The 10,413-nt window shown below is 39.2% G+C and overlaps 1 protein-coding gene across 2 annotated transcripts in view; it reads left to right on the forward strand.

Annotated features, from left to right (window-relative positions):
• The window catches only part of DENND4C (DENN/MADD domain containing 4C), a 54,008-nt gene that overhangs the window by 31,931 nt on the left and 11,664 nt on the right, over window positions 1-10,413 (forward strand). For both annotated transcript variants that reach the window (XM_009328071.1, XM_009328072.1), the window contains 5 exons: window positions 1-993; window positions 2,621-2,801; window positions 4,459-4,568; window positions 7,557-7,732; window positions 8,776-8,958. The exon at window positions 1-993 is cut by the window's left edge and continues 1 nt beyond it. In XM_009328071.1, the coding sequence (XP_009326346.1) occupies window positions 1-993; window positions 2,621-2,801; window positions 4,459-4,568; window positions 7,557-7,732; window positions 8,776-8,958 (1,643 nt within the window). The remainder of the gene's footprint in view (window positions 994-2,620; window positions 2,802-4,458; window positions 4,569-7,556; window positions 7,733-8,775; window positions 8,959-10,413) is intronic.

Consider the following 10,413-nt stretch of genomic DNA (forward strand, 5'->3'; position numbering starts at 1 on the left):
ATGCTGCTGAAAAAAGGCACCTTGGACTTCCATTCTAAAGAAATAGCAATAATGATGGGAGCAGATGCCAAGATCCTAACAGCAGCTTTATCTGGGGCCAAAACTTCACCCTGTCATATGAATAAATCCCACAGCTTTGAAAGTATCGTTGACCAGCAGGTTTCTGGCGTAAGTGGCACTTGGAGTTGTGTGACTGAGGGTGATTGGGAATTGGAGCATAGGTCTTCAGCAGTGCTGGAAGAACGTGGGGAAGGGCAGGAGCATCTTGAGAATGGAAGAGATGAAAACATGATCACAGTGGAAGACATGAACCTTGAACAGTCAGCTGAGTCCAAAAACCAGAAACCAGAATCCAAAGATGCAACTACTAAAAGGAATAGCTTTTATGGAGTGGTTAAGCCTATTGAAAGGGAAGATGTTGAAGTAGGCTTGGACCCTTTATCTTTGCTGGCTACTGAGAGCATGCAACCAAGGCATCCAGAACCTGAGGAAAAGTTGGTGTCACCAGTTGCAGCACGTAATTTGGCAGATGAAATAGAGAGCTATATGAATCTAAAGAACCCGTTGGGTAGTAAGTTTCCCAGCATGGAACTGCACAAGCCAGATAGGGAAGTAGAAGTCTCTGGTGCACTTGGTCACTCCCAAGAAAGGAGGTCAAGCCTGCCTTTGGATCCTGTCCTGCCATCCCCCAAGTCTTACGAAAATCGGAGAAGTCCTTCTGTCTCCAGATCCAAAACATTCACTGGACGACCAAAGCAGCAAACTCATCCACGAGTTCAAAAAGAACGGTCTTCATCTTTGACAGGACTGGGTCGTTCTTCTCCACATGGCTCATTAGGCTCTGTCGTAACAACTTTATCCAATCTGAAGTTAGACAATATACTGTCTGGACCAAAAATGGATGTTCTGAAATCAGGCATGAAGCAGGCTGCCAGTGTGGCCAGTAAAATGTGGGGAGTTGTAACTTCACAATATAGTTACTCGGATGATGAGGCAAGTGTTTTTCGATATGAAAAATTTGGGGAGACAAAGTTAGAGGGGTAACTTCTGTGTACAGAAGACTGCTTCACGAGACGGTAGTTTTTATTAACTATTGACTTCTGCTAGCTAAAAAAATTTTATTTTACGTATGGTGGAGTTTTCCTCTGTCATTAAAAAAACACTTCTCAGACAAAAGCAAAATAAATAGTCTTGGTGCAGTAAACTTAAACTTTGACTTTGTGTTCCCAACATTCCTCCCCCATTTATTTATTTATCTATTTATCTTTATATTTAAAGAAACTGCACCAAGAAACCCTAGTAAGAACAAGATTATATCAACCTAAATGATACCATAATGTCTGTCTTATTTTAAAAAACTAAGAAAAGGTGGTGAAAACAAATCACAAACCTAAGAAGTCAGGTTGGTGAGGATTAAAGTTGAAAGTAGTAAAGGACAGCCTGAAATCTAGTAAATTCACTTGTCAGGAATTTGGAAGCTAAATGTTATGGTTCTTGTGTGAGCACACTTTATTAATAGAGTCTTTTTCAGAGTAAAACACTTCAGAGTATAATGACACAAATGAAAGAGGAGAAGGAGGGATGAATATTATAACTTCCTCCTTTCCATATACGTCTTGTTATCATGCCTCCAAACATAGTTTTCTCTCTTAGAAAGGCCTCTGCTTGATCCAGTTAACCCCTCAATCTGGTATTTGGCTTCAAGGATCATTTGTCTCCCCTCTTCAGGCTGTTAAGATAGCTTCTTGTTTCCTTTTGCAAATCCTCCCTCCTTTCCCCAGCCTTCATAAAAGGTGGGAAAGGGGAAGATAGCTGTCTGGCTTTATTTCTGTGTGAAACAAATTTAACTGATGTTACTAATAGGGTCCTTTCTATTAAATAAAAACCACCATTTTTCTTAATTTTTTTTTTAACCAAATTTTGCCTGTGACAGTGAAAACTCAGTGGTTTGCTTTCTTTCCTGAGTTTTTTTCATGTGACCTAGGTTTTCCTGTGTGCCTTTCTATTATACTGACCTGTTCCATTGAATTTTGTTTAATGGCGCATTATAATCCCCTTAACGTGACTTATTTTAGTTTCCTTCAAGGATCTTTTCATTCTCTCCTCTTTTATTTCTGTAACTTCCCTTTTTTAATATCCTTTGTATTATATATTATGCTTTGGCGCATTCTGTGTCTTAGTGACTGTGTTATTGCTGCATCATTTCAGCTGGTATGTTTCATTCCGGTCTTCAATTCTGAAAATACGACTTTAACTCAGACCTTGTTTTCTGATAATTCTTTCTTTTTGTGTAATGTCTGCCAAATCACAATTTCTGCATCATTTTTCCTGTTTCTCCTGTAATGAAGAAATTTATATCCGTGTCGCTTTGTCACTCAGTTTGATCCTCAGCTAAGTATTTTCACTGCTAAAGCCTTTCATTTTTCTAATATCCTTCTGGTTTGTCCAATATCTGCTCTTTCTGGGGTTGTGTAGATATATCTTAACATCTAATAATTTTTTTACATCAGGATTTCGTCTTAGTCTGCTACTTTAATTATTTATTTATTAGGATAAAGATGGAAGTCAAATAATGGATCTGGAAGTACTCAAAAATGCTAATTTTTGTCTTCTATTAAAGGAAGAAAACAATCGACCAGACTTTAACTTCCCAGCTGGTTTTGAAGATAATATTTTAGGAGATAATCTGTCATCAAGAACTGGAGTCCCAGGGCTAATTACTAATGAGCTTGCACAAAGCACTACTAGTCTTGGCAGTAGCAATAGCAGTGGAGATGCAGGAAGACAGCATTACAGTGCAGGTGAGATTTGTTTGTTTGTTTGTTTCCCCCCATAACTTGTTTATAATATAACAAGGGAAAACTCTTCTGTGTGAAATAATTCGTAACAGTGGAAGCTGTGGTAATCTGAAATTATTTCAAGCCCTTAAGATAAGTACAAGCAAATTTCTACTTCCATTCTGTACTCTCCTCTTGCAGTAGCAAATAGCTAATGCTTCTCTCTTTGTTGAATGTATAAAAAGTTGATACAAAACGCGGGGATTTAACTGTAAAAATACTTCCTCTGTGTACATGATATGAAGATTCCTAACTAGTTATAGCCAGGAACACCTGCTCATTCATGTAAAGTCATAATACCCTGAAAGTTCTTGAAATATTAATACAGAAAAGCAGAGCAGTGTTCAGAACTGCACATAGTTGCATAACTAATGGAGGCAGATCTTCTGAGCAGGGAAAAAAACCAAACTGAAATCAAACAAACAAACAGAACCAACCCCACATCCCCAAGCCCACAAAAAACCAAAGCAACACACAGAAAATGCATCAGCTTGTGGAATAGGAGGTATTGGATGCATACTTGATTTGAAGTTGTGAAGGTAAATAATTGATGAATGTATGCCTATTGCTAAATTGTCCTTTCCCCGCCCCCCCAGTTCTAAAACTGGATGAAGTAAATCTAATCATTTTCAGTTCAGATTTGATTCAATTAGATTTGATTCTTATTTTGAGAAAAAGATGTGTTGCTGAACCAGCTGGGGGTTTGGTTTAGCTCTCTTTGCAGTACTTTAATGATGCAAATATCGTAAAGCCATATGCATCAAGAGAGGAAGAACTATCTTGCAGACTGGACGTAAGCTGGCCCTGTTCAGCAAAATCTTGACGAGATATCTTCTAGTTCCAGTTCGTTAGGAGGGTTATAAGAACAAACTATAAAGAATGGCAGCCATCAACAAGATACATAAAATCTGTTCATAAACATAATCTTTAGCTGAAGAAGCAGAGGAGCCTTCTTTATGATGAGGGGATTTTGGTAGTGATTTTTTTAATAGGGAAGTTTGACTTGTCAGAGGAAGTAATGCTGATAGTTTTGCTTCCTAATACTGATTCCGACCATTTCCTTCTGGTAAACATTCCAACTCCTTTTCCCCTTCTCCCGGGCAAAGCTCATAGCCCTAAAACCCAGCCTTAACAGAAAAAGATTGTCTGTTTGACTGCAACGTTAGCCAGGGAAAACTTAAGCACAGTAATGGCATACTTGGTATCATGTGTCTCACCTGGTACTATCCTGTTTGCTATTTACATATGGATGTGTCATGCAAGAAATCTTGAACAACTTTTTAGAGTATATATATTGAGCAATCTTACTGCTCTTTGCCATTCTTTATTCTTTGTATTATTCTATTTCTTTGTATTTTCAGATTTTATTCACGCATGCTTTTTTTTCTTTTACCAATCTGTGATATATTGTGTTAGAGAAAAATAACTTTGAAATGTTAATCACAAAAATTATATTTATCTATATTGTAATTATATTATCAGTGAAGTTACAGAGCTACACATATCTTTGGAGATCTTCTGGTACAATTTTCTTTCTTGGTCGAACAGAAATTATTTGCTCTGGGAATGGATGAACTTCTCTTTCCTTGAATACAAGACCCAAATGACTCTTTCTGTACAGGTGAAGTTTCATTCCCAAGAAGTATGAAAGTTCTAGATTCTGAGAAGTCAGAGCACAGCTCTTCACACAATACTAGTTTATCCAGCATTTTCCAGAATTATGCAATGGAGGTAAGATTAATAAACTCATAGATGAAAGACATAATTATTCAATATTACATTGAATATGTATGCATTAATTGCCTATTTAGTTGGATTGTGGTTGGATTTTTCAAAACAATTTTTTCCCATGTTTCTACTGCAAAGATGCTTGATACCTTTAGCCCAGGGTGTGACAGTAGCTTTAAAAAGAAAAGTGTGTTAAATGCTTTTATGTATCTCATATATAGAGAGAAGAGACAACTGAGGAAAGGGTCAAAACTTGAAGTGAGACAGAAATTAGAGAGTAAACAAGATTTTTTTTTTTTTCCTTTAAAGCATTTTTCTGTTTTTTTTTTTCCCCCTGTATGAAAATTATGTGTTGTTACTAAATAATTGTGGTGGGTTGACCACAGCCAGCAGCTAAGCCCTCACCCAGGCACTTGCTTACTCCCCTCTCATCAGGATGGGGGAGAGAATCGGAAGGGCAGAAGCGATGAAAAAAAGCTTGAAGTTCGAGACAAAGACAATTTAATAAGTGAATTGGGGGGGGGTTAACAGGAGGGGGGAGAACAAAAAACACGTGATGCAAAGGTGATCAGTCGGCACCATGACACCCCAAGCAACAGCTACCTTGGAAAAACTACACACACACACACTTTTATCGTTGAGTGTGATGTTATATAGTATCTATTCTGTCAGCAGAGGTCAGCTGTCCTCTCCCAACCTCTTGTCCACCCCCAGGCTCCTTGCTGCGTTGGGGGCAGAATGAGAAAGAAAAGGACATGATGGTGTGTAAGGGACTGTTCAGCAATAGCTAAAACACTGGTGTGTTATCAACACGGAGGTGGTCACCAGTCTAAAACACAGCACCATAAAGACTGCCATAAAGAAAATTAACTCTATCCCAGCCAAACCCAACACAATAATCATTTAGTATGCCTATCTGTTTCAGTTATCTCTTGCAGATGCTTTCAGACTTCAGATACGTAGGCAATGGTTACTGCGTTTGCCTTGGTCACTTTTCTTTCAGCTGTAGTGTTATTTTGCTAGGTCCCATGTAATTTTCTTTTATGTTTGATCTTCTGGAGATCTAGGCTTGTCAAACTTCTGCACTGCATTATATAAGGGGCATAGCATAGCAAAACAAAAATGTTGCCATTGGGCAAATATCTAAAATATATTACGCTGTGTTGATCTAAAATATATTATATGCTGTGTTTGGTGGTGTTTTTTTGGTTTTATTTCCTGTGAGAGTAAAACAATGAAGTAAGAAGCAGCCTAAAAAATAAGGATTATAGACCATTCTTCAGCTAGTACAGAATTATTTTTTACCATCTTTTCTCCAGTTCTCAATCTAGTTTAGTGATGAGACTTCTGTTAGGTAAAAACCAACTTTCTGTTTTTTCCACTTGTATTGGGTTTGTGTGGCAAGGTTTTGGTAGTAAGGAGGCTACAGGGGTGCCCTCTGTGAGAAGATGCCAGAAGCTTTCCCTATGTCCGATAGAGCCAATGCCAGCCGGCTCTAAGACAGGCCAGCTGCTGGTCAAGGCTGAGTCCATCAGCAACGGTGGTAGCGCCTCGCTGATAACATATTTAAGAAGAGGGAAAAAAATGCTGTGCAACAGCAGCTGGGGGAGAGGCGTGAGAATATGTGAGAGAAACAGCCCTGCAGACACCAAGGTCAGCGAAGAAGGAAGGGGAGGAGGTGCTCCAGGCACCAGAGCAGAGATTCCCCTGCAGCCTGTGCTGAAGACCATGGTGGAGCAGATTGTCCTCCTGCAGCCCATGGAGGTCCACGGTGGAGCAGATATCCACCTGCAGCCCATGGAGGATCCCACGCCAGAGCAGGTGGATGCTCCCAAAGGAAGCTGTGACCCTGCGGAGAGGAGCCCACACTGGAGCGGAGCCCACACTGGAGCAGGCTCCTGGCAGGACCTGTGACCTCATGGAGAGGAGTCCATGCTGGAGCAGGTTTTCTGGCAGGACTTGTGACCCCGTGGGGGACCCATGCTGGAGCAGTTCCTGAAGGACTGCACCCTGCAGAAAGGACAATGCTGTGCAACAGCAGCTGGGGGAGAGGCGTGCAGAAAGGACACGGGGAAAGGATCCATGCTGGAGCAGTTCGTGAAGAACTGCAGCCCATGGGAAGGACCCACATTCGAGAAGTTCATGGAGGACTGTCTCCTGTGGGAGGGACCCCACACTGAAGAAGGGGAAGAGAGTGAGGAGGAAGGAGCGGTGGAGACAACATGTGATGAACTGACCACAACGCCCATTCCCTATCCCCCTGCGCTGCCTTGGGGGATGAGGTAGAGAAGTCCGGAGTGAAGTTGAGCCTGGGAAGAAGGGAGGTGTGGGGGGAAGGTGTTTTGAGATTTGGGTTTTATTTCTCATTACCCCACTCTGACTTTTGATTGGCAATAAATTAAATTAATTTCCCCTAGTTGAGTCTGTTCTGCCTGTGATGGCAATTGCCGAGTGATCTCCCCGTCCTTATCTTGACCCACAAGCCTTTTGTTGTATTTTTCTCCCCCTATCCAGTTGAGGAGGGGGAGTGATAGAGCAGCTTGGTGGGCGCCTGGCATCCAGCCAAGGTCAACCCATCACACCACTATAAAGGCTTCTTTTGTGTTTGGTTGGGTTTTTTTGTTTTGGTGGTTTTTTTTTCTTTTTTGGAGAAGTAGACATGCATTTACTTATACAATTCAAAACAATTTGTATATGCTGAAGGCTTCATAGGAGCGAGCAATTGCAAATGTTGAATTAGTAGCATTTCAGGGTGATGCTTCTTCCAGGTATCAAAATACCTAACAAAAATAAATTATTAGTATTTGCATTTCATAGGTAAAAGTTATGTGGACAAGATAACTCTGAGTATGGTGAGTAAGTAGTGATAAACTCATGCCTCCCAACTGGCATTCTAATACCTGTTAAACTCCTCTGGATGCTAAGCCTGTAAAACCAATTATAAAAGAACCCTGAAACAAGACTGATAATATTCATTCTTTGCTGTTCTAGGTATTGATGTCAAGCTGCTCTCAATGTAGAGCTTGTGGTGCTTTGGTTTATGATGAAGAAATTATGGCTGGATGGACAGCAGATGATTCAAACTTGAACACTACCTGTCCTTTCTGTAAAAGTACCTTCCTACCTTTACTTAACGTTGAATTTAAAGACCTACGTGGCTCTGCAAGGTTAGTGGGTTTTACACTCTTCCTGCCTTCGCACTTGTACACGGTTATATTTTTTCACAGAAGGATCTTGGTTATATCTCCTAGTATTTTTGCCTAGATGTTCGCAAGAATGTCACTGCTTGTTCGACAGTCATGATTGTACTGAAGAAAATTATAAGTCATGTAAATTATTGAGTTTCATTGTAAAACAGCCAAAAAGCAGAGAACTGGTTGCCTTTTAACCATTTTTTCTGTTCGTATTTTCTTTATAAGCATAACTGTACAGAGTTTTCATGAAAAAGTCTGTTTTCATTTTGTTTAGCTTTTAAAACAAAGCTAATGGATCATGAACATTTTAAAAGCATATGAAGCGGTTTTTAAATCTGCCAGCAAAGAATTTCTCCCAGATTAAATTTACGAACAGCTTTTAGTTACAGATGCTCCAGCTTACTGTTTCTCCGGTAGTTCTGCAGTTAAAGCTTCTCCGCTTACTATTTTTACCTCTTTTAATTGCACTGTGAAGGCTGGAACTTGTTTTAAGGTAACTTAAAGTGGATTCTCACTGTAGTGGTTATTGGTGTGAAACAGAGCTTCCATTAGTGTTCTCTAATGCTGAAACTGAACATCTGTAGAGTGTGTACTTAAAAAACCTTAGCAAAGCAAGACACGTTCCTGTTATCTTGTGCCTATAATGGTGCATGATCTTCTAGTCTGCAATGTCACATTGCAATAACAACCATTTTCAGTGATGCGTCAGCTATTGATATATTGTCGCTGATGGGGAACCATGACAAATAAGGTCACTTGTAATGTCTTACGTCCAGCATAGGATTTCTTATTTTGCAGATCGCATCTCTGTATGTGTTAGTTTACTCTGCCTATGTAAGTTACAGTGGAGAGAGTAGGATGAAGTCTATGTCCTGTTGTCAAGCTTTTTAATGCTGTGTTTCTGTATTTTTGCTACTTTTTGAAAGTAAATGTAGGAAATAATAATTTTTTTAATGACTCTATGCTTACATCTTAACTTTTGTATTTCTCTCCCCTCCCATTCATGTTGAACTTAGCTTTTTCCTGAAGCAAAGTACCTCAGGAGATAGTTTACAGAGTGGTACCCTTCCATTAACCATGCATCCCATGGAGCAGAAACTGTTGTCCAGTCCAGCTGTTGCTGACTTGATCAGTTTTTCAGATCACCCACAGTCCAGCCACACCATAGCTGAAGAAACTAGCTCTGCTGCTGAGCAGAGGTAGGTAAAACAGCATTGTTAGTTCTGTCAGAAATGTATCAACACTTCCAGTATTTCTCGTCTACTTCTAAAGTGAAGGTTGGCTTATGTACCAAATATGGTGAAGTACAATTGTAACTTGACCATCGTCTGTTTCCTCTCATTCTTTTTGCATGTTTTAAGTGTGCTTTTATCAATTGGAAATAAGCTGGTTCCACTAAATGAGTGGGTTTTAGAGATACAACTATAGAAATAAATCTTCAGGTCCATCCACTATTGAGTAATAGGTAACACTTTTACTCAGTATTGTTAGAACACACTCACCTTTTAAAGACACACAGAAATTTAAGCATTACTTCTCCTTTCCTTGTGTTTAGAATTTAACAATAAGGACATTGCTGTATGGGAAAAAATAAGTCCATTTGCTGGAACACTCAGAAAGCTCTTGGAGTGCTCAACACTTGTACTGAGCATGCATTGTGTGACAAGTGATACTGATATAAAACTGAAACTCAGAAAAACAATACAACTTTCGAAACAGTTTGAGGAAAGAAGCATTAAGGACAAGGTGCATGCTGGAAGAGGGAAGAACTGAAATAGTGCTGCTATGAATTGTGACCTTTTTGCTGGGATTTGTTGACATTTTGTTGTAATAGGGCTTTTTTTAATCATTATTCAGTTTGGAATTCTTGAGTATCAATGCCTGTGAGCTAATGAGCTAATGCCTGCGTCACACTATTAAAACTTAAATCGATGTGATAGTAGTTAGTCGTAATACTCTAAAAATGAAGGATGGTATTGCTTATGTTAATCTCTTAACTTCGATGTCATACATTTTTAACTAAAGTCAAATTTAGGAGTGAAGGTCACCTCTAAATTAATCTCTTCCCTCTCTTTGCAGATTATTTGGAAACAGACACTTTCTGTTTCACTCGGTGTTTTTTCTTCTGTATTATAGTTGAATTGTTTTTATCCATTGTTTCAGTTATAAGGGGCACAAAATAACTATTCCCAGATCTACAATCGGCTTGATTGTATGGGTTAAATTTGACAATCCTGTAAATAGGAATTTGCTTAAATTATCTTGTTGGACAAGTTTGACACTTAAGACTTTATTTCTTCAGTTATTTTGGCATGCAACTTATAAATTGCTTTCTATAATATTTTTGCTCTGCTTATGACATTTAGAGAAAGTAAACATAAAGGGAAGAGGAAGTAAAAATGAGCACAGTCAGAACAAGATCATCTTTGTGTGTTGACAAAATTGTACATTGCTGTTTTTCTAAGCAAGGTAAAGCTGTAGCAGAGCAAGGGTACCTATACAGAACTGCAGTGCTTTCAGATTCATGTCTTAGGTTATACCTAGCTGCTTTTCTGGGGGGATAGTTATACTGTTCTGAGAGGCATTTTGTTTTGTTCTCCCAAAACGTGGAGCTAACTGGGCAAATATGATTCCTTATTAATAGAGGAACTTGG

This window comes from Pygoscelis adeliae, unplaced genomic scaffold (assembly GCF_000699105.1).
Source record: "Pygoscelis adeliae isolate BGI_AS28 unplaced genomic scaffold, ASM69910v1 Scaffold45, whole genome shotgun sequence".
In the NCBI taxonomy this organism is placed as follows: Eukaryota; Metazoa; Chordata; class Aves; order Sphenisciformes; family Spheniscidae; genus Pygoscelis; species Pygoscelis adeliae.